Here is a 26,002-nt window from a genome sequence, read left to right as displayed (position 1 = left end):
CTGCCGCCTGTGCGATTTCCACCGAAAGCATGCTCCATCATGCCCTTGATCCGGTTGTATTCGTATTTTTGTCGTAGTGGGACGCGAATCGGCTGGTACAAAGGTCGGCCACCCCATGATCTTGCAATGCTTTGCATGACTGCATCCTTCTCTTCTTCGCTGTCGACCGGTCCCGAAGGAAGCATGTCATCGTCTGGATTTGGTGCGTTGGCGTCGAATGCTGCCTTTTGTAGCTTCGCTTGGTTCTTCCGTTGATAGTCCAAGAGTAGTTTGTCGTAAGGCGCACTTCGACCAGGAACACTTCGCTTAGCGCCCATACTATGGCTCTTGCATGTCAAGCTCCGTGCACATTGACCGCCTTGAGGAAGCTCAACACCGCACTGCTTCTCGACGTCGACGGGCGCCTTCGGTCTTGCCGCCTTCGCCTTGGGCTCATCCTTCTTCTTCTTCTTCTTGCTTGGCAACCCTTCTTCGCCATCGTCTGCGGCTTTCCTCTTCTTGCTTGCGGTCAATCCTGTCTTTGATGCAGTCTTGTTGGCTCCATCCTCGTCATCCTCGTCACTATCGCCAGCTCTCTCCCTGCGTGCGGCGGCATCGCGCGCGTCTTTGGCTTCCTTCTTCTTGCGCTGCTTCTCCTGCTTCTTGTTCAAGCAACCCTCGATATGTTTCGGCATGGTGTGTTTAGCGACAGCGCGCTTGCAGTGATTGCATCGTAGGACTTCGGGCTTGTCGGCCATAGGTTTGCCATTCGGGAAGGCTTTGGCGAGAGTGGAGGGCACTTTGTTGATGGCAGCTGTTAGACGTGCGCCTGTACCTTTGGGTTTTGCTGTGACGCATGTCAGAACCATGTCTCTTGGGACACCATATTACTGTGACTGACCTGCTAGAGCTTCAGCGTTCTTAAGGCTGGAGTTCCAGTTGCCGGCGCTATTAACAACAGGCAGCTTCTTCTTCACGTCAGACAGCACACCGCCGCACTCGGTATCCGGAGAATCGTCGAAGAGGTTGTCCAAGCCCGCCATGCCTTCGGTCTTGTTAGGCTTGATCGCAACGGCGGGAGCTGTCGCAATGTTAAATACGGTATGCGATTGTGGAATGAGAGCACATGACTGCAGCGTAAATGGCAGAAGTACTTACTCTTGCGACTCACAATACCGTTGGGTGCCATGACTGGGAAGGCAGTGTGGTCCGAGGTTGTATCTGCAACGGCGAGCGACACAACGTCGGCATAAGGTGGTGGTCGAGATGGAGGTAGACCTGATTTTCATGCCTCAGGCAGAAATCGACGAGAAGCGGCCTCGAATCCATCTCGACTTGCTCGACGAACTTCCTTTGCTTCGTCAAAACCAAGCGCAGACACATGACTCTCGGAATCGCGAAAGCTGTGATGCTCCGCCCAAATGCGACGATGATCCAAAATGCCACTTCTGGGTCATGACATGGACGACCGAAACGATGTCTTTCAGCGACTCAAGCCAGTATGCGTCGCCTTGAGCCAGGCTGCTCTCGCCCTGAACACCACCAGCGTCGACCACAGGGAGATCACCAGACGAGTCGGAGATTTAGAGGGACATCTCTCTGAAGTTGCCACGAAGTTCGGCTCATTGGACGAAAAGCTCGCCGACTATGTGTTCTTCCCTCTATCGCAAGTGCTCAAGAACAGCCAGAACGTTTCAATTCGGTCATTGGAACTCACTTTCCAGTGTCTAGCGATATTGATCGCACAAGGATGGCGCGCTCGTGTACAGGCCCCGTTAGCGGCGCAAATATTGATACTGTGTACGCTAATGGCAGAGAAGAAGCCGGCTACGCCGTCCCTTGCGGAGACCACGCCAGAGCTCCAGAGTCGCGTGTTTCGGACTTTGGGTGCGCTATTTGGAGTCCTTGACCACTCTTCTGCCGCTCGAAAAGAAATGATAAGGGAGGGGAACATTCCTCAGCTCGGGCAAACGATAAGCACAATACTAGAGGGTATCACAGACGGGCCATCGACAGAATGCCAGATCGCAGCAACAGAAGCTCTCCGCTCGCTCGTTGATAACGTGGCCACTCTTGACATCAACGCCGGCTTCTTGCCCGGCGTTGTGTCAAAGCTTACAAAGGTACTCACGCCCCAGACAAAGCAACGGCGGCATCACAAGGTTCTCGTCGAAGTGTTGAACATTCTGCGGAGCCTCTTCGCTAAGACACTGTCTCTTGGGCTGCCAGCGCCAGGTTCGAAGACTACCTCGCAAAAGAGCACGACTGAGTCCTTCTCGAATATCATCGACACGAAGTGGCTTGAGACAGCTGCGACACAGCTCAAGCCAGCAGTGACAAGTATCGTCCGCCTTCGGTCGCACGATCGCGAGGATGTGAAGGATGCTTTGGCGCAGTTCTGCTTCGTGGTAATCAAAGACTGTAGGGACGCGCTATCGAATTGCGTGGCAGACGCTTTGGAAACGCTGCTTGTTCTGTCGTCAGAGGTTGGACAAGACTCGATCGTATTTCGCCTCGAGATGGCCATCGTTGCAGTTCCAGAGCTTTCATGTCAACTGCAAGACATGCTGCGGAACTGGCTGCTCTCTCTTCCCACGCTGATGCAGGCTTCAGATGAACAGGCTAAAACGCAACGCTTGAAGCAAGTTGGCATCGCGCACGCGATACTTGTGACAAGTGGTGCGGACACTTCTCTGATCGACGGCATGCTGTCTGATGCTCTGCGAGATAGTGTCGTGGTCACTCTGCAATCTTCCAAAGGCCCATCAAGAGGCGTGTCAGATCCACAGCCGATACAAGCTCTGGGTATTGCTTTGTCCCACGAAAAAATCACGAGCACCACATTCAGTCTGCCGCTTGTAGCCCATCGTGGACAGGCGGACGTCATGGCTGGCGTAATGCATCTAGTCGATTCAATGGGCACTTCTTCTTCCTCGGCCACATTCGCGACCGATCTCACCAGGACATTCCGCCAAGCACAAGGCGACACGCAACTTGCAACGTTCTGGCTGCTCCTGGAACATACACAGGCTCGATTGAATGCAGGAAAGGACGTGGCAGGGCTGATGAATTTCGAGGAGACCTCATCACTCGCCCTGGAGGAGTGCATGGAAGATCTCTATTCCTTTGCGCTTGACGTGTTGGCCGCATCGCCGCAAGATTTGTTGTCAGATGTGCGGTTCCAGTCACTCGCATTACGCGCGTTGGCACTGCGAGCTGAAGCTAGTGGTCAAGACTTCCGTTACGAACTTATTGATGCACTATATCCGGTCCTTCATACCTTGGCAACACCCAACCAGCAACTCCAACAGGACAGCATCGTTGCTCTGAACATCTTCACGAAGTCATGTGGCTACGAATCGGTCAAAGATCTGATCGTGGACAATGTGGACTATCTGACCAATACGGTAGCTCTGAGGTTGAACGCATTTGATGTGAGCCCCCAAGCTCCGCAGGTCTTGTTGATGATGGTGCGGTTGGCCGGACCTAGCCTGCTGCCTTACTTGGAGGACACCGTCGGCAGTATCTTTGCTGCACTCGAGGACTACCACGGATACCCTCTTTTGGTGGAGCTTCTGTTCCAAGTCTTGGCCGTCATCGCAGAGGAAGGAGTCAAAGCGCCTTTGCTTTCGAACTCTCGACAAAAGCAGATCGACATGCCCGATATCAACGACGATGGATGGAGACCATCGGCGCTTGCAGATCTGGCTGACTACCTCCACGATTTGGTCGCTGAAGAAGCTGAATGGACAGCTTCCGAACACAACAAAGTGGAGTTCCATCCACAACGACCATGGACCAGCAACGATGAGGGAGGCATAGATGACACCTCTGAAGAGCGTGAGGATGAGGACCAGGAGGGACATTCCAATGACGAGGAGCGACCTGTTGACGTTCCAGAACCCGGACCTCCCGTGCCGAAGACTTACAATCTTCTCTTCAAGATCTCCGAGCTCACTCAGCACTTTCTACCATCCGCATCAGCATCACTACGGACATCCTTGCTCACCCTGATCAAGACGACGGTGCCAGCCATTGCTCACCACGAGAACACATTCTTACCACTGATCAATACTCTGTGGCCAGAGATTGTCTCCAGGCTTAACGACGATGAACCTCAAGTTTTGGCTTCAACCCTCGAGACGATCGCATTGCTGTGCGAGTATGCAGGTGACTTCATGCGTAGTCGCCTACTCCAAGTATGGCCGACGTTGATCGACATACATAAATCAACGTTGAAAGAAGTACTGCAACTTGTTCAACCGAAGAATGATGCGCGAGGCAAATCAGATTCAACGGAACTGACGCCAGCTCATGCGAACTTGCAAAAGGCCATTACACGATTGCGATCCGAGTCTGTTGATCTCACCAATGCAGGAACAAAAGCAGTATGGAATGCTCTCGTGGGTGCCATCACTTCTGCGGTGCGGCATGCCTCGCTACCACCCGACACTTTCGACGTCGCTCTGGAGATGATGGAACCATGTATCGAAGAGCCCACAGTCCGGCAGGCATTCGAGAAACAGAACGCCGAAGCCGTGTGGTTGATGCTACTTCGACATGGTGCGGTGGGTCCGCCGCCTGCAAAACTTGCTCCCAATCCATCAGAGGCCTGAAAATTGGCGAGCGTCGAAGCTCACTAAATGACAGACCGAGAAGAGATTGCTAGGTCGGCATCATTAGCAATGTGGACGATCGAGATCTTGATTCATCCGTCGTCTAAGCCTCGGCCATTGCATTGTTGATGCCGACAGCGTCGGCATCGATTGCATGAGCTTGCACAGCAAACCACGATTCTTCCAAAGTCCAAGGGAAAGTGCAAACTTTTCAGCATGAAATCCATGCAAGAATGCCCCGAGACTTACCTCGCTTGAATTCTCATGCTGGAAACTCGTGCATGAATCCTGCGAAGTCATGTTTGCACGACGCGTTGTCGACAATCGGCGGTGTTTGTTGCATACGGCTCGGCCCAAATCTCGCAAACACTCAATCCTGCAAAGCAACAAGAACCAAACTTCAAAGTACCACACACACAACATAAATAAGGACGCTCTACACTGTTGCTCTTCATCGGCAAGATATCGACGAGTGCTGTCTTTCACAATCTTTTTATCCTTCGCGAAGCAGTACTACACCACAAGCTGCGTAAATTCAGCAACGATCACGGACATCTCTCACGGCCGGCTCTAGCCATTGCGTCTCACATATTAGCGACGCACGCATCAAGCGACTGCAACGATACCGGCCACCAGTTGCCATTGGCCATACAAGCCGAACACAACACGACACCATATTCAAACATGTGTCACCAAATCTACACCCACTTCATGACCTGCATGAAGCATGTCCCGTTACACACCCACATGTGCCCAAAGAACATCACCCAAGACGTCACAAGGATACTCTATTGCGAAGACTACCACACCGTCCGGGTCGAATCGAAGGCCATGTGCCCACACTGCAGGCCGTCGAGGATGGTAACGCCTGAGCTCGCCTATCCGACACCGCCGAAAACTGCCACTCCGAACTAGAGTTCGAATCCAAATGTGGGAAATGTGGGAGCAGATCTGTTGAACTTGTGCTACTGAGCGCGGTGGAGGAGGGCGGTCATCAGGGCTATGCACGAGCACAGGCTCCCAGGGCAGGAGGAAGTCGTGGAGTGATAAATGAGCCGGGTCAGACTTGTTTGTTGAAGTCACGCCTGAGAGGAACGATCGGTGGAAATACGGCCGGAGGTCGAGAAACGAAACCATGAGTTGATGAAACCGAAGGGAAACGAAGTGGCTTGTAAGATGAGAATCGAGGATCGAAGGAGACATAGCGGTGACAATCGAAGGTGTACATGCCAGCGAGTCGGTTCCTACTCCTTTCGAGACGTCCTTCAATGCACTGGAAGTGACAGCGTGTATGTATCGATACTTGGAGATGATGCTAGCCAGCTTGCTCGGCGATTTGAGAGCAGTCCGAAATGATCACTCTCAACCCTCACCGCGTTCCTTTGCAGCCTTTCTCGCCAGATACCTCGCTTTTGCGTCACTGACGTCCTTGTCTGTCTTGGTAGTCTTCGCCGCACGCTCCAATCGTGCCTTTTCTTCCTCTTCTTCCTCTCTCGCACGTTTATTCTGCGCCTCGAGCTGCTCCTCCATCATCCTCGTCTGGCGTTCCCTCTGAGCCTGCTGAGATCCTGCATTTCGAGACGGGAACGCAGATTGATTCGCTCGAGCAGACGTCTTGAGGTGATCTGATCCCTTCGAACCCGACGACTTACCAGCAGGCGCGACGTTGAGACCAGCTGTGAGAAGCTCTCGCTTGTCTGTGATCTGACCTTCCTCGTTGACGTGGATATTGACACCTTTCGCTTTGAGATCTGCCGCGAGCTCCGCGTCGGATTTTTTCTTCTCCTCCACACGGTTCTTGGCTGTGCCATCCTTTTCCGCTCTTTCTGCAGCTTCGACCGCTTCTTGATGTTGACGTTCTGACTGGTCCATCATCGTCCTGTAGAAGCCCTGCATTCCACCTCCCGTATGTCTCTTCCTCTTCTCGTCCTCCTCTGCCTTCCTCTTCTCCTCTTCCTCTAATCGCCGCGTCTCCTCCTGCTGCTCCTTGTACGCACTCGTGACGAACTTCTCCTTGTCCGCAAACTCATCACCCTCGGCTTCCCGCTCCTTCTGGAGAAACTTCTCCCGTGCGACTTGTTGATCCTGTTTCCGCCGCGCGGCCGCGTCAAGTAGATTGTTGATATACTTCGGCTTCCGCTCAATAGCTTCTTGTCGCGCCGCTTCCTGTTTCGCTTCCGTCACGGACTGCTTGGCATCGTGGAACGAGTCGTAGTCGAAGATCGAGGCATCGACCTCTTCTGCGGCTTTCACCTGCGCTTTCGCTGCGTGAAGAGCCGAGATGTCCTGCCTTGAGTCGACTTCGAGTTTCTTCGGTGGAGCCGGCAGTGGTGCTTTCGTTTGAGGCTTGACCGTCAACCCGGCGGCAAGTTTGGGAGGTTTTGATGGCTCATTGCGGCCGAATGTGCTGATTTCCTCTATGGCGGCCTCTTCGGTTCCATTCTTCTGAATGTCATCCTCATCCTCATCACCGTCTTCGTCGAATATCGCTCGACGTGTCGGCGCGGGTGCTTTCTTCTTCAGATTCAGACCATACTTCAAAGACATGTTGTTTGATCGAGCTGCGAGCGTGAGGAAGGTGGAGCGAGATGAACCGAAGCTTTCAAGGGTCTTGGCCTCCTTCCTTTGAATTGTTCATAAATATATTTTTATGATCAAGTAGACTTTGACACGGGATAGGCATTCTAGTCTTCAGCTGATTCGAAAAGCCGGTGTCGATTCGCAAGATGTCAATGTCTGAAAACAAAGCTCGAAGTCTGCGTGGCGAGCTCTACTACGCTTTTACCCCGGAGCTGGTCAACGGACGGCGTCGATGCTCCCAGGCCTGCAAGCGGTTCAACAATGCTGAGGACATAACTAGACGGCGTCAAGTGGAGCTTTGGAACGAGTGAGCGACGGACTTCCTAGCCCAACGTATCCGTTCCACAAAGCTAATTGAACAATAGCATCGTTGGAGACAAGACCGAGCTGCCAGCACCTGCAAGAACAGACGAAGCAGATGAGGAGCTGTTCGCTGACAATGCGTGGGTCGAGGCACCAATACACATCGATTATGGTACCAATGTGAAACTCGGCAAGAACGTCGTGAGTGTCTTTCCTCCCCTCACTTGACCTTATCCCGGCCTGATCGCCTCGACGTAGTTCATCAACTTCAACGCGACCATAGTCGACACCTGCCTGGTCACCATCGGCGCGAGGACATTGCTCGCTCCGAATGTCTCTTTATACAGCGGCACACATCCGTTGGATCCTGAAGTTCGAAGTGGGACCACGGGTCCCGAATTGGGCGGCGAAATACACATTGAAGAAGATTGCTGGTTGGGAGGCAATGTGATTGTTCTTCCTGGTGTCCGCATCGGCAAAGGCTCGACAATCGGTGCTGGAGCCGTGGTTACGAAGGTGAGAGCTGTCCGCACGCGCTATTGAAATGTCGTACCGGCGCTGATGGGAGATAGGACGTGCCACCGTACAGCGTCGCAGCGGGCAATCCTGCTCGCGTCATCAAGCAGGTACCGAGAGGCACTGATGCGGCACGAACCAGTGGTGCTCTTGCAGCATTGGAGAGAGACCAAGCCAAGTCAGGAAAGTCAGAGGCAATAGAGAACTAGGCTCCCATCGCTCGTCAGGGTGTCGATAACAGGGCGTCAGACAAGCATCAGAGCTGTCCAAGATGAATGTAGACGAATGAGTATCCGCAGTAGACGGTCATGCTTTGTGGTTGTGACGAGAGTGCAACTGAGAAGTGAGAGAAAGTGCACACGTCTCGGCCGAACCTCGCTTGAATGTTCGCCGCGGGAAAGACGACCTCACAAGAGACATGAACGACGACGATTGAGTACAAGCTACCTATCTTACAATCGATCGTCAACAAGTTCTGTACTCCTAGAGTCTCATCAATCCACCGAAACGATCTGGCCATATCATCGCCATCCATCTCGACCCAGCGCAGAGCCCCGACCCTCACGCCCAATCCACAACCATGTCCGACCCGAAGTCAGAGTTGATGCAACAAGTGCGCCAACAAGCCGCTCTCCAAAATGCTCGGCAATTGGTCGACGTACGTCAGCCCGTGCGCACGGAACAGAATATAAAAGGAGAAGCACAAAGGAAGGGCGAAAAGCTGACACGATCTTGGATGGAACAGAAAGTCAACGAACACTGCTTCGAGCGCTGCGTGCCGAAACCGGGGACATCATTGAGCTCGGGCGAGACGACATGTTACACGGTATGAAGCTTGGGAATACTATGCTGCAATATTGGGGACTAACGTTGGATTCTGTGCAGGCTTGCATGGATAAGTACATGAAGGGTTGGAACATTGTCAGCCAGCAATATCTCAGTCACATACAGAAGGGCCCCGCGGCCGGGCAGTCACCTTTTTGAGGAGCGCAATGTCGGGCAGGCATAGATACAATCGTCGAAAGAGCATTGCGAGGCGTTCACGGACACAACGGAGCTCAGGCAAAAGAGAGGAGACGTCAATATGACCAGAAGAGTTGCAATTGTACATTATCTGGGGCAGCACAAAGACAGAGACGTGCCAGCATTGAGGATCTGTATCATAACTCCACGCTCCAATGCAACATAGCAGCCGCAAACAACGCCAATCACTATGCTGCTACCTCTTCAGATTCGAGGCTCCACGCCAGAGCCGCCGATCGTCGACCGCCTTACGGTCGAGGAAGATTCTGCGGCGGAGGTGTCATCATCGTGCGCTGACGCTCAGCGTATTGCTTCACGATGATGCTGCAGCTGACTTCCTGACACAGCTTCTTCCTCCTCGCAGCCGGCAGCAGGCTCGCAAACTCCAGCCCTGACGCCCGCTCCAGAGCTTCGATCGGCACCTCGAAGTCCTGCAGCGGCTTGTCGTTCGGTATCCGATCATTCGGTAGGACAAACGCTCCCAGACTGACCGCTCCACCAGCTCTTCCGTCCTCCGCGAAGATGATCTTGTAGAAGTGGGTCGGCACGGCGACGTTAGGTGGATGCCCAACAACTTCGTACGAGACCTTCCATTTGCCGTCCACGTCCCGCTTGGGAAGGTAGAGAGGACCCGTAACGATGCGAACGGACGGGTAGTAAGACGTCAGACGTCTGCAGAAGTCCTCCAAATGTGCCCAGTAGTCTCTGTTGAAACCCTCGCCGACTTGCGGACACATGTTGGACAGAGCAAAGGTAGAGTCCATGGCATCCTGACTCCACTTCGCATCCGCAGCGGGTACCTGATGTCCACGATCGTAGCCCGAGCGGAAGTAGTCCTTCAGCTTCGCACGAAACTTTTCGGGTATCGTGTGGTCCTCTGCGAATTGTGAATGTCTTCGGTCGCCGTTCTGCATGAGCAGACTTGCGGGTGTGATGTGCTCGGCAACCCAGTGTGGGTTTCGTGTCGTTCGGTTGTAGGAGGATGTCAGGGAGGGTGCGTTGCGGATGTCGGAGACGGGACCTGGGAAGCCATATTGGAAGACGCCGGCGGGGTCGACTGGAGGGATGAGAGGCAGTTTGGTGTAGTCGTGAGGGAGTGCTACCGGAGCAGGAGGTGGAGGTGATGTTCGAGAGGCGGACGGCGAGGTAGAAGTCGAGGTGACCGTTGTTGTCGTCGTCGTCTCTTTGGGCTTTCCAACTCCGTACAGAACTGCGGTCGTAGCAGCTCCAACCGCTGCGGAGGCACCGGCGACAACGGCGAGTGTGAATTTTGACATGGCGGGCGGCATTCACAGAGCAATCAGAACGGCGGCGGGCGGGATGTACTTATGTTTGCCGTCGGTGGAGATGGCTTGAGTGTCACGCGCAAGGACAAAGTCATCTACAGGTCAATGAGGTACAATCCAAGTGCCCGTGAGCAAATGTCTCTCTAGCAGACGCGCGCAGCTTAAACTTCGGCATTACGCGCCGTGACTGGGGGGATGCTGAGCCAATCAATCGTCCACGAGTGGGGCGGGCTCAAACTACACCTCAACGTCGTGTATACCAATGCATTGCAGTCGACATGCATTTGCGAGATTGCTGGTCATGGGCGATTGCGTACAGCTGAGTCCAGATGGGCGAGACTGATCTCGATGTAAAGATCGTGTTTGCTCCTGCAACAATCTCGGGCTGCAGTCAAACGCTCCACGCTGATCTCACGGACCTTATTGCTAGGATGCAGAGGAAGGAGATCGAATGCCCCAGGCGCGACAAACGCTATGTGCTGAAGCTCTTTGTTGAGAAATGGTAACAACTCACCATGATGCCTTATCTAGGAGGCTCAGGTTAGCATGTCAACAAAGGTTCTACTGACTATACCCAATAACGTACAGTATAGGTGACGATCGATATGCCATAGGTCGCATCTCTTCTTCTATCCAAGGAGAACAATTTACCCACATCTCTGTCCCGGCTAGAATTCACGAACAGTACCAGTCAAGTCAAGAGCACTGGTCTGCCTTCCTTCTTCGATCTGACCACCTGCATTCAACATACACACACACACGACACTGCTGGTGAATTGCGATCATTTCCAGGCCTAGACCATACACTCGGGCCATGGCAGCGAATAGCTTCGGTATTCACGACAATACCAACGACATTATCACCATGAATTGTCCGCAGCACGAGTCGATGCCACAAGATCACTTCAATCAGATGCCGCACTCGCACATCACGCACCGATCAGATGCCCACGGGCAACATTCACGGACGCGCGGACCACATTGGAATCGGCAGAGCACAAAACCATTTCGACCATCGATGTTCTTCTCTTCTTCTTCCTCAACATCCGACACTCACCAACCTTCCTCGCCGTTCCACTCTCATCAACCATCCTTCATCGACATCACTCTGGATCCCACAGCATTTACCTTTCAGCCTGCCTCAGCATACAGAGCACAACACAATCAGTCGCAAGCTCTCACTATCGATCCGCTGTCCTTTTGGTGGCAACTTCCTGACTGGACTCCAAGACCTCACACATCCCTCGACACTATGGACACTCAGCCAGTCATCATCGGCTTCGGCCCAAAGTCGCGCTATGGCAAACCTGCGCACATCGACATGCCGAGGCGGAGCCACTTCAAGCCGGAGCTAGTTGATGTCTACATCGCGGATGAGTTTGTTGAAGCGATCCCGCGCAAAGATCTCGTGCGCTTCTCCATTGCGGCGGCGAAGGCTTTCCCAAGGCCTGTCAAGTCGAGCACCAAAGCTCAAGTAGTGCCGATCGCTGAGTCTTCGAATCAGCCGCAATCTCCTCGAGATTCTGGCTACCAAGGAAGCCCAAAACTACCCGCGGGTTCCAGGGCCGGCGCCTTACCTGTGCAGACCGGGAAAATTCTGCCTTCTCCAGACCACTCTAGCGCTCCGAAGGGTCGGAAGCAGCTCAGGCTGTTCTTGGATGCCCCCGAGATGCCGTCATTCGAAGCTGTCCAGTCCGCACTCAAGTGGATGAAGGACAACGCCGACGCCGATGGCAGCGCACGACTCCTTGACTTTGGTCCAAGCTCACTCGAAGACGCACAGCTGATCGATCTTATCGATCTCTATCAGACTGCCCTCTGCTTCGATCTGCGGCCATTCCCCAAGCGCATTAGAATCGAGATCCTCAATCGCCTCACCACTAACCGCCCTGACGTCAACACATTCCGCCAGCTCTCCCGCTTCCTTCCCCTCGACGACTCGGCCATCAAGAGGTCCATCAATTCCTTTCACGACTTCTGGCGCGCGAAGGAGTATACGGCTGGCGAGCTTGCTGAGTTCGACGACTTTCTCGCGCAGGACGAGAACAAGGACTTCGAGAGGAGACTTGCTCAGATCTTCAAGGCGCGCCGCGTGGCGCACGCAAAGGGCCTTGAGGATGCGAAGGCGACCGGAGACCACACAAAGCATGTTCCGCAGAAGGGTGCCCTGCGGTCGGGCCGCGGAGTCGCAGCACATGGGCAGACGGCCGACACTGGGCTCTCTACTAAGCAGAATGTCGAGGGAAAGGACAACCATCAGAAGACTACAAAGGTGACCAAGGCCATGTCGAAGCAGGCCGGCAAGGAGGACGCCGCGGACGGCACGAAGGGAAGCAAGAAATCCGAACAAGTCGCCACCGATAACTCTAGCGAGGGCAAAGAAGTTGGCGAAGTTTCTGAGGCGTCACCTGGTGGTCGTCGTCGTCCTCGACGTGCTCAGCAGGCTCGAGGGAAGGCTCTGACAGCTGAGGCCGAAGCCAAAGCCTAGGCCTACGACAGGCTTGGATATATGCACGGAGGCAGCCTTTTGAATGCTGGGGTTGTCCAGCGGCGATCTCATGACTTGTATCCATAGAAAAGCGATTAGACAGTAGCATCTCACAAAAGTTTTCTTCACTTACGTTTCTTCACTCTAAGCCTCACATGACTAAGCCGAGCTCCGCCTATCTTAACCTTAACGCACTAACACATCTCACGCCCTACAGCACTTCATTTTAGCATCTTAGCAACAGCCAACTGAAGTATTGATCAACCACATCTTCCGTCCAATCTTAATATCAGCTTCAAAATGCCTGCCAAACAAGTCGTCCTCACCAAGAACGCCCCTCCACCGCTCGCAGGCGTCCTCAACCAAGCCATCATCGCCAATGGCACGGTCTACTGCTCCGGGCAAGTAGCGATCGATCCAGCCACTGGCAAAATGGTTGAGGGAGACATCGGAGCACGTACGGTCAGTTCACGATCCAACACAAAGACAGAATGCAGAAAATCTGGAAGCTTTGCCAATGCTGACATGTCCCAGCACCAAGTCATCAAGAATCTCGACGCCGTCCTCACTGCCGCCGGAACCACAATCGAGAATGTCGTAAAGGTCAACGTCTTTATCGCAGACATGAAGGACTTTGCGGCGATGAACGAGGTCTACCAGACTTACTGGGGTGATGTCAAGCCGTGCAGGACGTGAGTCTGACATCTCATGATGCATTGAGATCGCGAATCTGACTCGTTGACACCTAGTTGCGTCGCCGCGAAGCAGCTGCCTCTGGGAACGGATGTGGAGATCGAGTGTATCGCGGTCATGCCGTAAGGACCAGCACGTCTTGCCAATTTGCTTGCGAGAGCCGCAGAGAATGAACTAACGTTATGAGTAGAGAAAGTAGCTTGAGTCGACTGTAAAGAGTATTGAGGGTCGCTCTATGAAAAATGTGCAGCTATACGCGTGAAATACGATCGCAGTATCCGCTCGTTGCGTGACTTTAGGAAATGGTGCGAGTTAATGAGAATTTTGCTTCTCTTCTCGTGATCTGCTTGATTCACTGGCAGTGAAAATGAGAGACAAAGAAGGCCATAGATCCATGCTTCCAAATTTTAGACGCGAATGTGAGAAAAAATCGCTTTCAAGGACTGTGGGAGGTAACAGAGCCTCACCCGAGACGGCCTCTCGCGGACCTAGACCCGCTTCTTTTCGCATGCCATGATGCAGCAGAGCCTGGTCGCGGCTCGTTCGACGCGGATGACATGACCGCAATGTGCGCTGCTGATGTGGCAGGTCTCGGTGGAATAAAATCGCTTTGTTTGGAGTGGTGAGATTGATGTGAGTGATCGGAAGAGATGGAAAGCTTGTCTCGTACTCGGCGGAGGAGGCCAGGTTTCGCCGGTGCGGGAGCTTTCTTCTCTCCTCCTCCTTCTTCTTCGACGTAGGCAGAGAGGCGCTTGGCGGGCGATTCAATGGCGGAGTCGCGTGGTGGTCGACTTCTGATGCGGCGACCAGGTGGAGGCAGAGGGCCCGGTTGGTAGGTGAGTGGCAATATGGGCGAGAACACAGGTCCTGTGCCCGCCGGGCTGCCTGTACCAGGTTTGGAGGCCAGAGGTTTGGGTCCATTATTGGAAGGGTACTGCATCTTCGAAGGTGACTTGGTTCGCATCAATGAATGTTGTTGAACAGGCGCATGTCTCTCGGGACTTCTCAGGGGATGGTATATCGTGTCCTGGCCCATTTCGTCTTCCTCGGGTACAAGTACGATTCTTTTAGACGTTGACCGTGGAAGCGAGTCCGATGGCGGAGGCGAAGTCGTTAGACGAATGCGTCTGGATGCGCCCGGTGTCGTCGCCGGGCTCACTGGACTTCTCACTGCAGGGCTTTTTGGTCGGCCTGAGTCACTCGAGCGGAGCGGACTCACAATGGAATGCGGTGAAAAATCTCGCTGAGTAGCCCGTCCGCGCTCTGTCTCGAGTGTCAACGAGCTCTTGTTGATCTGATCTGGATCTCGCTCGAATTTGGACGGCTCGACAGAAAGGTCGCCTTCCAGTTTCGATCTGTCGTCAAGGAGCTCGTCCACCTCGCGGTTGTAGTCGGCGGTTAGTCTCTGGAACTCGTAGTCATGCTTCAATGCAATCTGCGATTTGCGGCTGGCGAGTCGCCTGTGATAGTCGACAACGAGCTTTTGCTCTGCGGCGCGCAGAGCGATGACTTGCGCTGCTGACAGGCCCTCCAATGCGGGCAAGCTCTCCAATGCTGGCAGCTCGACCATGTCATGGTCGAACACGCCATGCTCATGCGCGCCGAAGGTTGCAAGAAGCTCCTCTCGCTCCTTTGCAAGGGTAGCCTGTTGTTTCTGCTCGAGTGTCTCTTCCATTCTCTCCTTGTTGGACGTCAGCGACTCGATCTTGGTGGTGTAGTCTGCAGCTAGCTCGTCTTTGGATTTTTGGAGTCCATCCACATGCTCGGGAATCTTGCGCTGGAAGGGGCTCTCATTGTGGCTAATCACACTTCCCGACCCAGATAGCTCGGAGGCGGCGTTGTCGAGGTACTCTTCGCTCGTCATGTGGATCATACCGTCGTCCCCCCTGCTTTGGTCTTGAACGGGACTTGACGGCGTTTCAGGACGGATGCGGACCCTTTCCCTTCCAGAGTGCAGGACCGAAAATTCTGCTTTCGCCTCGAGAGTAGAATCGTCGGTCTGCACTACGGCATCGGATACAGCAGCACTTGGCCGTTGGGCTTTCGAGCTTCGAGAGAGAGACACTTCCAGCTCCTTGACAAGGAAGTCATTCTGGCGCAACAGGTCAAGTCTCTCTTCAGATCTTTTGGCAAGCGACTTCCGCAACGCTTCCCGCTCCTCTTCAATGTTGGCCATACGCATATTGAGGGACGCCACGTCGATGCTGCTGCCAGCGACCGGGCTGATTCTACCGCTCCCGCCTCGCGAACGCCGCAGATTCAACGATGAAAAAGACACTTGCTTCTTCGGGTTTCTGTTCTCTGGTTGCAAAGCGTGCAATTGGGGGTCCGAGCCTCGTCTCTCCCTCGATCCTTTGTCGCTACCTTCGTCCTGTCTGCGGAGTGCCACAAGTGACTTCTCAGCTTCCGCCTGCGCCCTCAGTGATGCGTCCAGCCGAGCTTTGAGATCCTGAATTATTGATTGATGATCGCCTTGATCTGCGAAACCCTGGAGTGTCCGCCGATCTTGCAGCTGCCGTTCTAAGTTTGTGACCTTCGACTGATACTCGTGCTCCACACGCGAGATCTCATCTTGGTGCATCTTGGCTGTCGAACCCTCACCACCGCCTGGCTCATGTTGACGGGACTGCTCCAGCACGGCAATGCGTTCCTCTGCAGCCTTCAGTTCTCGTTGATGCGCCTCCTCTAGCTCTGTGATCTGAGCGGCATACTGTTTCTGCGCAGTCGACCGTACATGCGCGATTGCATCCTGATGCCGCCGCTTCATACTACGCACTTCGGCTCGCCGGCTTTGTCGCACTTTGACCGCTGCACTGTCGTCCGCATTGCCGCGCTGCGTGCTCGTTGCGCTCTCTCCTTCCTGTGAATCTGACAGAGTACCCTCCGAATTGTCGGCAGGGTCATCGGCGTGTCGTTGCTCGACGGCGTGAAGGTTAGACGCGGACACCGCGAGAGCCTCTGCGGTGGACTTGGCGTGCATATCCTTCAACTCGTCGAACTTGGCATTCCACACGCCTTCGCGATAGGACAGTGCCTGGATGTGCTTTGCTTCCGCATCTTCAAGTCGTTTCTCGTACTCAGTCTTGAGCTGGCTGATTGTCATTGCAAGCTCTTGTTGTCGCTGCGCATCCGATTTCGCGTTAGCGTCGTGCATCGATTTCAAGTCCCTCTCGTGTTCTGATGCCATGTTAGAGTGCTTTGCAAGCTCTGCTTCCAGTTTTTCTTCCAGTGCATGCAATTGAACGCTATTGCTGCTTTCAAGGGCTTCGAGTTCGGTGCGGTGCTTCGCCTGGATGGCATTTTGGCTTTCATCCGCATCGTCCGCAGATTGGCGTAGACGAGTGATCTCTTCCTGAGCCTTCGAGCGAGCGGCCTGTTGCTCGATGTCGTGCCGGACTTTCAGTTGTTGCACCTCTTCCAGATGCTTCGAGTGCATGTCTTTGGCGTCATGTCTGGCAATGTCAAGCTCTGTTTGGACAGCAGACATGGCCGCTTCATGTTTTGTACTTGTTTGGCCTTTCTCGGTATCGAAGTCGTTCTTCAGAGTAGCTAATGTAGCATTGTGTGCGGCAACAAGTTCATCGTTCGCTCGCTGGTATTTCGCTCCGGCGGCTTCAGCCGCTTCTGTTTGATCAATAAGACTGGCCCTCAACTGAGAGATATCAGAGGCGTGTCCTTCCTTCAGCCTCGATATCTGATCGGCAGAGTCCTGCTGGAGGCTATCCTGGGCAGCCTTGTGCGCTGCTTCGAGGGACTTGTACTGACTATCGGCGTTCTCCATTGCAGCGGCATGAGCCCCGCTCATATTATCTAATGCGCTCTTGTGAGCACCCTCCAGACCGGCGAGTCTTGATTCGTGCATCTTGCGTAGCTCCTCGATCTGACCCTGAGACTCTGTGGAGCCCCTCGTTGTGATATCCAGGACCTGCTTCTCGTGATCCTGTCGCATCTTGGCAATGCTCTGCTGGTGTTCCTCTTGCCGAGTTCGCACGAGGTTCTCCAGTCGTGTGCACTCTTGCCGATGATCACTCTGTAGCTGCGTCTGCTGGCCCATGAGATCTTTCCTCAAGACGTCAAGCGCGGCCTGATGGGCTCCGTCAGCTTCAAGCTTGACAGCCTCGAGCGACAACCCGTGCTTGGCACTTTGTCGCTGCAATTCCAGGGCGTGACCATCTTTGAGCTTGCGAACTCGCACTTCCGACTCTGCCTCTGTGTGGCTATCCTTCTCGCGGTGCTTCTCCTCTGCCTCGGAGAGGGCGGTTTCGATTGCAGATTTGTGTTCCTGTACAAGCCGTGAGATCTCTTGGGCATGGTCAGCTTCGAGCAGTCGTTGCCGCTTTTCAGCTTCTTCGGACATCTTCCGATGTGTTGCCTCCATGTCAGCAATCTGCGCGTTCGTCTTTTCACGCAAGGACGCTAGCTCAGTACTCGCCCTGCTGAACTCCTCAGCCTGCAAAGACAGCTGAGAGGTCATCTCATCGAGACGCGTGTTGCCAGACTTGTCCATATCTGACATTGTTGCTTCTAGGCTGACAACATGCTGCTCGGCTTCACCCAGCTTGGCCACCAAGTACTGGGTTCGGAGTTGCAAGGCATTCTCTGCCTTTCGAAATGTCTCCATAGCCGATGATTGCTCAGAGCGGGCAGTCTCAAGTTCCGAGGCGTGGGCTGTAGCCGTAGCTTTGGAAGCATCTGCTGCTTGTTCAAGCTTGTCGGTAAGAGCTTGGACACGAGCCTCGTACTGAGAACGGACATTCTCAAGTTCCGAGGCGTGGGCTGTAGCCGTAGCTTTGGAAGCATCTGCTGCTTGTTCAAGCTTGTCGGTGAGAGCCTGAAGGCGAGTCTCGTACTCAATCCGAACAGCCTCAAGTTTCGAGGCGTGGGCTGTAGCAGCAGATTCCGAATCGTTCGCGGCTTGTTCAAGCTTGTCGGTGAGAGCCCGAAGGCGAGCCTCGTACTCGGAACGGAGAGTCTCGATCTTTGAAGCGTGAGCTGAAGCAGTCGCTTGCGAATCGTGTGCTGCTTGTGCCAGCTTCTCGTTGAGAGTTCGCAGATGAGCCTCGTGCTCCGATCTTACAATCTCAAGCTCGGAGCTGTGAAGCTCTTTAGCGGATGCGAGAGCACTCGCGTGAGCCTTGTTGACAATGTCAAGTTCGCTACTGCTCCCTGCCGTTAGTCGAGTAATCTCATCCGCATGCTGTGCCTTTGCGGCCTGGAGTTCATTCGCAGCGCGACTCTGAGCGTTCTCCAGCTCTTGCGAGTGACCGTCTTTTATACCGAGGAGAGATTCTTCAAGCTGTTTGCGCTCTGCATCGTGGCTTTCCTGCATCGTCCGGATCGCCTTCTCATGCTTGAAATCGTCATCTTTGACTTGTTGTTCCAAGCGCTGTTGCGCATAGATGGAAGCACCCAATTTGACCTGATACTGGTCAAGGGAGTTCTGAAGTTCGTCGATGCGAGCTCTGCTACTATCTCTGTCCTTGATGGCTTGTTCGTGCTCGTTCTTTAGAGTGTCGGTTTCGCGAAGCGCTGACTCAGACAATTCTTTATCATGGCGTACCTGCGCCGAGAGCTCCTGTATTCGCGTCTCGTATTCCTTCTTTGTTTCCGTAAAATGACGTTCTGCTTTGGAAAGCTTTGACTGCAATTCCTGGATGATAGAGCGGCTCGATTCAATCTCGGAGTCCTTTTCTCCATGAGCTTTCTCGAGCGCCACAATTTCGGACCTCAACTTCGCATTCGTGGAGTCATGCTTCTCGTCGTGGATTCGTAGCTGCTCAGCACTTTTATTGTGGTCGTCTCTCGCGGAACCCAGTGCTGTTTCTAGCTCGCGGTTGACCCTTGAGAGCTCTGTTACCTCTTGCTGAGCCTTCTCATACGCAGCATCGGCCTGCAGCTTCTCATCTTGCAGTACCGCCAATCGCTCCTTTTGTTCTTCGTAATTTCTGTCGGCTCCTCCCTCCAACACGCTGTTAAGCTGTCTGATATCTGTCCGTATCTTGTCTAGAGCTTGCGCCAGGCCCCGTCTATCAGATTCTGACCTGTCCAGCTCATGCCGATACCATGCCAATGTACTCTCGAGCTTCTCTTTCTCATTTGCCAAGCAGTCCACACGAGCCTCCGCCCGTTCCAGAAGCCCGTCTAGGCGCTGTCTCACGAGCGCAACATCGTCTCTGGCCTTCTCCAGCTCCTCCTCTCTCTCATCCAGCACATTGTCTTCGAGATCGGATCCCTCAGACTCCTGGCCGGGGTCGATCTGCGAAGTCCTCCTAATGAGTGGATGTCGTTGCTGCGAGTCCAGCTCTTGTCGTATTCGTCGTTTCAGCTGGTCGAGCTCGAGGTAGATTTGCCCTTGGGTGACAGTAGAAATCGTCGGTGTGGGTTGCCGGAAGACTTGAGCAGTCAGGATTCCTGCTGGAGGTAATGGAGGAGCTTCTTGTGAGCGGCCGATCAGTGTTTTGATATAATCGATTTCGTGGCTGAGTGATGGGCTAATGAATGCTGAACGATCCGGTCGCTCCGTTGCATCGCTGCGAGCTCGGCTACTGGAACGTCGACTCGACGGTCGTGAGGGAATGTGTCTCCAGGTGTGGATGGAGCTGGTGCCGAAGGGCAGGAAGGTACTATCGCTGGACATGATTCGCGACTGACCATTTCCAAGGTCACGTTGCTATCGCCATTGTTAGGCCTGAGAAGACCGCGTGTGGTCAGCAACACAGATGGTTCTGGACCGCGAATTGCGTGAAGCTCTGTGCTTTTTGGGTCCGTAAACACTGAGTCGAGGACTCCCGGTCTATGACGACGGCGCCGGAAGCAAAAGAGGAAACGGTTTCGTCGCGTAGAGGCCAGTTGAACCTACCTGGGCAGTCGCATCTCAGTGACTTTTGTAGACCGATACTGCATATACGACAAAGCATCGTCGAGTCGTCAACGGAGTCGGCACAAGTTCAGGTACCTGGTCAAATGAGGCCTTTGTTGCTTTGCAAGTGACGTCTGTCAACACGGAATTGTGACGGAAAGTTCAGCCCAGCGACATGCGTTGGCGTTTCGGGAAGCTGCACGATCCGAAACGTCCATGATCCGAACTTGAGATGTATTGAGAATGTAGCCGATCATCGACATGATACAGTAGTAGGATGCTTCACAAAATCTATCAAAGGTTGTCCTTTGCAAGGATCCGTACCATGGCGGCTGCTCGGACTCAACCGGCAGTCAACAGGAGGTACCTTGCTCTTCCAGGCTCGTCATCATCCATGCCACTGTCTCCATCATTTCTTAGGCCTTCGACACTCGGCACTCCTTCTTGTGATACCTCCACGCCATTTTCTGACAGTCTTTGCCGCAGTACCGCTGGCTCTTGCACCTGCTGCACACCAAGAGTGCTTCCGAATCCTCGCCCTTTCTACAGCCACAGAAGCTGCAGAGCCCATCCGGAAAATACCTCATATAACCGGCAGCCTTTTGAGATGCCACGGGCTCTTTGTCTTGCCCCTTGCATGGATTGAACGCGAGGTTTGCCTTCGTCTTTGCAATCTGAGCAGCCGTCATGCCCTCCCGGTGGATTCCTCCCTGAGCAATGAGCCCAGTGCACGCCTCGCGCCACGCAGCCATTTCTGTCGGGACCCGGCCATGGTCCGGTGCCATGCAGTTGCTTAATCCAGTACCCGGGAAGAGTAGGTCTTCATCGTCGGCCGTGTCGAGTGACGTGGTCATGAAGTCCCATGGAACCCCGTTGACATAGCCCTCATCCGGGTCAAGCGCTGCTTGGACTTGCTTGACGGCGTGCCGCATGAGGTGCACGGATCCGCAGTGCGCCTGCATGAGGTCTCGATCTTGTTGGCTCAAGTGAGCGCCCAGTGTCATGGCGCAGCAGCCCAAAATGATGAGCTGGTATCCTGGTCCGTATGCGTCGGTCTGCCAGAATTTGTTCGCTTCGACCAGCTCACGACCATATTGATCCATCATCCGGCCAATGACTCCAGAGTCCAGGTACTGGCGCACCTTCTCCGGGTCGGAGCACAGCTTTGCGTAGAGGGAGTATCTGATCTCATCGTCGCAGGCATGTGGTGGGCGAGGGAAGCTATGGACGGTATAGCCTTGCATGTCTTCACCACGACGAATCCTCTCCAGATCGGCCTGGCGCTGCTCGGCTGGTGAGGTCTTCGAACGGTCCTTGCCTCCGGCCGCTAGTTCGAGTTCAGTGAGGCCAGCTTGATCGTCGAACTCCGCGACGAGGTTTAGGTCGTAATCGCACGAGAAGAGCGTGAGTGCCCAGGCGCCCATTGTGATTGTGGAGAGCGTTCTTGCTTGATGAAGGGTGGTCGAAGATCGCGGGAGAATCGTTGACACGACGAGATAGCGACCGTGCGGATGCGATGGAGACAGTGATGTTGTGCGGCGGCGTCGGAAGTGAGATGGGTCTTGATGGTGAAGGTGAGGTGGTGGTCTGGAAAAGCGAAGGAACGGAGACGAAGATGAAGGCAAACGCGCTTCGCGCGCGTCCAAGGCGGCAGCCACACCAGACAAAACCTAACCGTCCCATATAACCATGCAGGTAACTTAGCTGGACATGCTAACAACATTGACAGATAACCTAGCGGTACATGCTATTACGGCATCCAACTCAAACAGCAGGACATGAAAATAGGAGGTCCAGGTAACTTAGCAGGACGTGCTGGAAAGGGTACAGATAAGTTGACAGCACATGCCAATTAGGCGTACATGTAAGCTAGCAGGACATGTCAATGAGACGCCCGGTTAAAGGGGCAGAACATGCTATTGAGGCGTCTGGCTATAGTACCAGGTATGCTAATAAAGGTATCTGTAACTTAGTAGAACAGGCTCACAATGGGCACAGAGACCTGGCAGTAAGGCAACCATCCCATCTCTCGTGTCACAAAGTAGGGATCTGTCACGGAGAGCGTCTCTACAGGGGGTATTGCCGTCGTGGCCATTCAGAATGCAATGCACCGCTTAGATCCGGAGGCTTGAAGTGTGTTCCAAGAAAGCAGGAGGACGGAGACAGAGAGATCGCTATTCACCTTTCTTGTGGCATTGCGGATTATTCGTCGATGGTCTCCGGAAACCACGCTTCTTATATGTATAGCGACCCACCCCTGGATGCAGCGTCCTCGCCACCGTGCTTGAGATTCGTGCTCGAGATCCGCCGTCCAGCGTTGTTGCACGCTCCAGTGACACTTGCATCGCCTCTACTTTCCGCAAACGACCTTGTGTGCCTTGAATCGTGCCTTCTGACAGACCTTTCCGCAGTACTTCACCTGCTTGCAACGTCCGCAGGCCAGCAAGGTTGCCCCGTCCTCGCGCTTCTCCGCCCCGCAAGCCTCGCAGACCTTGTCTTCGTCTGGGATATCCAGCTGCTGCAACTCACGCTTCTTGCGCGCATCTCCCTCCTTGGTCCGCGGCTTGAAAGCGTCGGGCCCAAACAAGCCTCCGGCACTTGGGACGTTCATCATGATGGAGCCTGGATAGATCTTGTCCGCTTCGGTTGTCTCGTATTGCTCAAGTCTGTACTCTTCGCCGTCCACGTAGTCTCGAAGCGCGTGCTCGACTTGTTTCTAGAGCGAGCAGAGGTGTCAGTTGCTTGCACCATCACCGGGGAAGGTGATACGTACCAGAGCATCTCGCATGAGCCCGACCACTCTGTAGATACGCCGCATGGTGTCTCGCAATCCAGCAGGAAGTACCATGCCCAGCTCCATGTAGCACACGCCCAACAGGATCAGTTTGTAGCCTGGGCCCCATGCCCCGCGGATGTCGTTGCCGCTCTTTAGCTCGGTTCTGTACTTCTCGACCAAGCTGGTGGCGCGCGACATGGACCCATCAGGGCTGTCTGGGGTTTCGAGATGATGGCGAACCAAGTCTTTGTTCTCGTAGGGGCGAAGCGATGAGTAGATGAACTCCATCTCTTCCACGCAGTGGCATTTGAGAGGTCTATCTTCCTTTCCGGCGGCCCGTTGGGATTCGACGTGTCCGGAGTGAGTAGTCTCGAGTCATTCACGAAGCTTTGGCTCGAGCTGCTTCAAGTCAGCGTCAGAAATGATGTCCTGAGAGAGGTCGAGATCGAAGTCACGCTTGAACATACCCATATCCCGAGCACCCATGTTGGCAAATCCTGCGAACGAAGATGTTGTATGAGGGATGGTTGAAGAGGATGTGAAAGGCAGATATAAGGTCAGCGAGGGGACAAAAGTGATACCTGGCGAGGTCCCGTGGGAGTTGTCTTGTGATAGGGGTGTACGGTAAAGTGAGTAAGGAGGCTGAAGCATCGCGCAGGTTGGGCGCATGTGAATTTCACTTCCGGCGCTGGTGACCGTGCCAAACAGAACAGCGAAGTAAGTAAGTACACTCACACTCACATGACGGGCACACCTGACGGCGCTCATCACTTCTCAAGCCCGCGTGCGCTTACTCTTCCCCGGCCTGGGTTTGCCTCCGCCCTTCATCTTTTTGACGGAGTAGCCGCTGAGGTCGCCCGTCGACTTTGCGTCGTTCGACTTTGCCCACTTTTTCCGTCCGCCAAAGCCAAACTTCTCATCCTTTTTTTGACGTTTCCTGCCCTTCTCCCCGTCCGCCGCGCCCTTCGCTCTCCGCGTCGCACGGTCCGAGGCGGCGGTAGTCGCAGCGTCCTCAACAGCGACGTCGAACGTATCCGCTTCATTCGCAGTAAGGTCTGCGCCCTGACGTTCTATAAATTGTTAGCCGAGGGGAGTCAAGTGACAGTTCCCAGACCAAACTTACTGCGCTTGAGGGTTTGAATCCGGTCCAGCGTCTTTGAGGTTTCTTTCTGCCGTTCCTGAAGTTTCGCAACCTGCACAGCTTTTCCAAATTTCTTGAGATCTCGCTGCCGTCTGGCATCTGCACTGGCCTTCTTCCTCGCAGTCTCGTCGAGCAGCTTCGACCGGACCTTGCCCATCTGCTCCTCGGACTTCACCATTTCCGCAAAGTAGTCCGTCGGTCGTGTGAACGGAACGCCCTCTTTCTTCAGCTTCGCTCGCGCCTCGGTGACAGCATCGAGTGATTGTCGGTAGAATGCAAGCTCTCGATTGAGGTCGTCTTCCACATCTGCGATTTGGACAGGCTCGGCGGATGTTACTGATTGTGTAGCGGAGAACGGGAGGCTTGAAGGTAGCGCAAAAGCTTTGAGCGATCGCTGGAGCGCCGCGGTGTTGTTGATTGTCAATCGCTGGTGCGGAATGACATCTCCTCGATCCTCTGATGCCAACGATTCGATGTCCGAAAGTGGTATGTCCTCCTCGTCGTCTTCCGCATTGCCGTTTTGAAAGTCCTCTTCCGAATCTGAGTCCGACTCATCCTCCATGGCGCCTAATCCAACACCACCCTCGTCCTCTTCTCCAGCTTCACTGTCATCGGTCTCCCAGCCATCGGCCTCGCCAATTGTTTGTTGTGCTTTCTCCGCCTTCTTCGCCGATTTTTTCTCCCGTCTCCGCTCGGCAGGGCTGGTGGCGAGATTTGCTGCTTGGATGTCCTCCTCTTGCTCCGCTGCAGTTTCCAGATCTTCCACTTCGACGCTGCTGCCCTTCTTCGAACGCTTCTTCTTCTCCGCCTCTTTCTGCAATTTCTTTTGGCGCTCTAGCTTGTGGTCGACGCCCTTGTGCCGATTGAGAGCCTCCTTGAGCTTCAGATTCTTCGGCATGATTGTGGTGTGATGTCAATGTGAAATGTCAAGTTGCTCGGTTTGAAGAATGTCAGAAAGAAATCGCGAAGTTCCAGTAAGTTTTTCGATTGCGCGCCGGACTCAGCTCCGCTGAAGCTCCACTTCATGCAGGGCTCACAAGGGATCGGTGGACGAGACGTCTTCGAATCGAGACATCAACGAGGACCGCCGACATCAGCATCGACATGCTGAGATGGAGTCTCCGGCGTTTCGTCACCATTCGACCGAAGCATTCCTTGCTCCAGCCAGTCCGCAACGCATCGCGTAAACCTGTCAACACATCGCACTCGAGCCACAATGTCGGCATCCCAGGCGCATCGAAAAGTCCCACGCTCTCCCAGATCTGGTTGAACCGAGTCCCTGCCTTCGTCAAGCGCGGTCTCATCGGTTTTCTGGCGTTCCATGTTATCACAGGATACTTCTACACCTTCGTAGATTGCTACGGCGTGTCGATGCTGCCTACAATCTACAGCTCCGGCGAATGGGTCTTCATCAGCAAATACTACAGAAGAGGAAGAGGCGTAATCCCAGGAGATCTTGTTAGCTTCGACCACCCGGTCAAGGAGGGACGGGCGATCAAGCGGGTCATTGCATTGAGCGGTGACTTTGTGCTTATGAACTCGCCCGATAAGAGCGATGCTATGATACAGGTGCGCAGCAACCGAGGGTAAATAGCTTGTTGAAGAGGGCAAGGTGTTGACAATGAACATAGATTCCAGAAGGACACTGCTGGGTAGTGGGGGACAATTTGCCTCATTCGCGGGACTCTCGAATGTTCGGTCCTTTGCCCATGGCGTTGATTAATGGAAAGGTCACGGCAAAG

The 26,002-nt window shown here is 54.1% G+C and overlaps 13 protein-coding genes across 13 annotated transcripts; 7 read left to right on the top strand and 6 right to left on the bottom strand.

Annotated features, from left to right (window-relative positions):
* Nucleotides 1-254: 254 nt before the first annotated feature.
* Nucleotides 255-422, bottom strand: MYCGRDRAFT_31190 (uncharacterized protein; the record flags this gene model as incomplete). Its single annotated transcript, XM_003853667.1, has 1 exon — nt 255-422. A coding segment is annotated over one exon (168 nt), but the record flags the coding sequence as incomplete, so codon positions are not given.
* Nucleotides 423-1,439: 1,017 nt separating this feature from the next.
* MYCGRDRAFT_69500 (uncharacterized protein) lies at nt 1,440-4,595 on the top strand (the record flags this gene model as incomplete). The annotated part of the gene is made up of 2 exons (XM_003854499.1): nt 1,440-2,354; nt 2,466-4,595. 2 exons carry the CDS (start codon nt 1,440-1,442, stop codon nt 4,593-4,595), a joined length of 3,045 nt encoding a protein of 1,014 aa, XP_003854547.1.
* Nucleotides 4,596-4,892: 297 nt separating this feature from the next.
* On the top strand, nt 4,893-5,945 carry MYCGRDRAFT_103617 (uncharacterized protein; the record flags this gene model as incomplete). The annotated part of the gene is made up of 1 exon (XM_003854500.1): nt 4,893-5,945. A coding segment is annotated over one exon (277 nt), but the record flags the coding sequence as incomplete, so codon positions are not given.
* Nucleotides 5,946-5,984: 39 nt separating this feature from the next.
* Nucleotides 5,985-6,836, bottom strand: MYCGRDRAFT_16155 (uncharacterized protein; the record flags this gene model as incomplete). The annotated part of the gene is made up of 1 exon (XM_003853666.1): nt 5,985-6,836. A coding segment is annotated over one exon (852 nt), but the record flags the coding sequence as incomplete, so codon positions are not given.
* A 485-nt stretch (nt 6,837-7,321) lies between these two features.
* MYCGRDRAFT_91494 (uncharacterized protein) lies at nt 7,322-8,021 on the top strand (the record flags this gene model as incomplete). Its single annotated transcript, XM_003854501.1, has 3 exons — nt 7,322-7,482; nt 7,541-7,679; nt 7,737-8,021. The coding sequence occupies 3 exons, from the start codon at nt 7,322-7,324 to the stop codon at nt 8,019-8,021; spliced, it is 585 nt and encodes a 194-aa protein (XP_003854549.1).
* A 553-nt stretch (nt 8,022-8,574) lies between these two features.
* MYCGRDRAFT_38901 (uncharacterized protein) lies at nt 8,575-8,978 on the top strand (the record flags this gene model as incomplete). Its single annotated transcript, XM_003854502.1, has 3 exons — nt 8,575-8,652; nt 8,740-8,820; nt 8,880-8,978. The coding sequence occupies 3 exons, from the start codon at nt 8,575-8,577 to the stop codon at nt 8,976-8,978; spliced, it is 258 nt and encodes an 85-aa protein (XP_003854550.1).
* A 253-nt stretch (nt 8,979-9,231) lies between these two features.
* On the bottom strand, nt 9,232-10,354 carry MYCGRDRAFT_103615 (uncharacterized protein; the record flags this gene model as incomplete). The annotated part of the gene is made up of 1 exon (XM_003853665.1): nt 9,232-10,354. The coding sequence occupies one exon, from the start codon at nt 10,304-10,306 to the stop codon at nt 9,266-9,268; it is 1,041 nt and encodes a 346-aa protein (XP_003853713.1).
* A 380-nt stretch (nt 10,355-10,734) lies between these two features.
* Nucleotides 10,735-12,791, top strand: MYCGRDRAFT_108495 (uncharacterized protein; the record flags this gene model as incomplete). Its single annotated transcript, XM_003854503.1, has 2 exons — nt 10,735-10,805; nt 11,096-12,791. 2 exons carry the CDS (start codon nt 10,735-10,737, stop codon nt 12,789-12,791), a joined length of 1,767 nt encoding a protein of 588 aa, XP_003854551.1.
* A 300-nt stretch (nt 12,792-13,091) lies between these two features.
* Nucleotides 13,092-13,610, top strand: MYCGRDRAFT_38865 (uncharacterized protein; the record flags this gene model as incomplete). The annotated part of the gene is made up of 3 exons (XM_003854504.1): nt 13,092-13,253; nt 13,326-13,483; nt 13,541-13,610. 3 exons carry the CDS (start codon nt 13,092-13,094, stop codon nt 13,608-13,610), a joined length of 390 nt encoding a protein of 129 aa, XP_003854552.1.
* A 328-nt stretch (nt 13,611-13,938) lies between these two features.
* MYCGRDRAFT_108494 (uncharacterized protein) lies at nt 13,939-20,121 on the bottom strand (the record flags this gene model as incomplete). Its single annotated transcript, XM_003853664.1, has 1 exon — nt 13,939-20,121. The coding sequence occupies one exon, from the start codon at nt 20,119-20,121 to the stop codon at nt 13,948-13,950; it is 6,174 nt and encodes a 2,057-aa protein (XP_003853712.1).
* Nucleotides 20,122-20,759: 638 nt separating this feature from the next.
* Nucleotides 20,760-21,767, bottom strand: MYCGRDRAFT_37720 (uncharacterized protein; the record flags this gene model as incomplete). Its single annotated transcript, XM_003853663.1, has 3 exons — nt 20,760-21,002; nt 21,108-21,580; nt 21,653-21,767. The coding sequence occupies 3 exons, from the start codon at nt 21,765-21,767 to the stop codon at nt 20,760-20,762; spliced, it is 831 nt and encodes a 276-aa protein (XP_003853711.1).
* A 1,280-nt stretch (nt 21,768-23,047) lies between these two features.
* Nucleotides 23,048-25,172, bottom strand: MYCGRDRAFT_99446 (uncharacterized protein; the record flags this gene model as incomplete). The annotated part of the gene is made up of 4 exons (XM_003853662.1): nt 23,048-23,059; nt 23,117-23,521; nt 23,587-24,156; nt 24,243-25,172. 2 exons carry the CDS (start codon nt 25,156-25,158, stop codon nt 23,894-23,896), a joined length of 1,179 nt encoding a protein of 392 aa, XP_003853710.1.
* A 396-nt stretch (nt 25,173-25,568) lies between these two features.
* On the top strand, nt 25,569-26,002 carry MYCGRDRAFT_18721 (putative IMP1; the record flags this gene model as incomplete). The annotated part of the gene is made up of 2 exons (XM_003854505.1): nt 25,569-25,829; nt 25,892-26,002. Coding segments are annotated over 2 exons (372 nt in total), but the record flags the coding sequence as incomplete, so codon positions are not given.

Source organism: Zymoseptoria tritici, chromosome 3 (genome assembly GCF_000219625.1).
Source record: "Zymoseptoria tritici IPO323 chromosome 3, whole genome shotgun sequence".
NCBI classification, from domain to species: Eukaryota; Fungi; Ascomycota; class Dothideomycetes; order Mycosphaerellales; family Mycosphaerellaceae; genus Zymoseptoria; species Zymoseptoria tritici.
The sequence above is the reverse complement of the archived record's forward strand: the minus strand, read 5'-3'. Positions and strand labels throughout refer to the sequence as shown.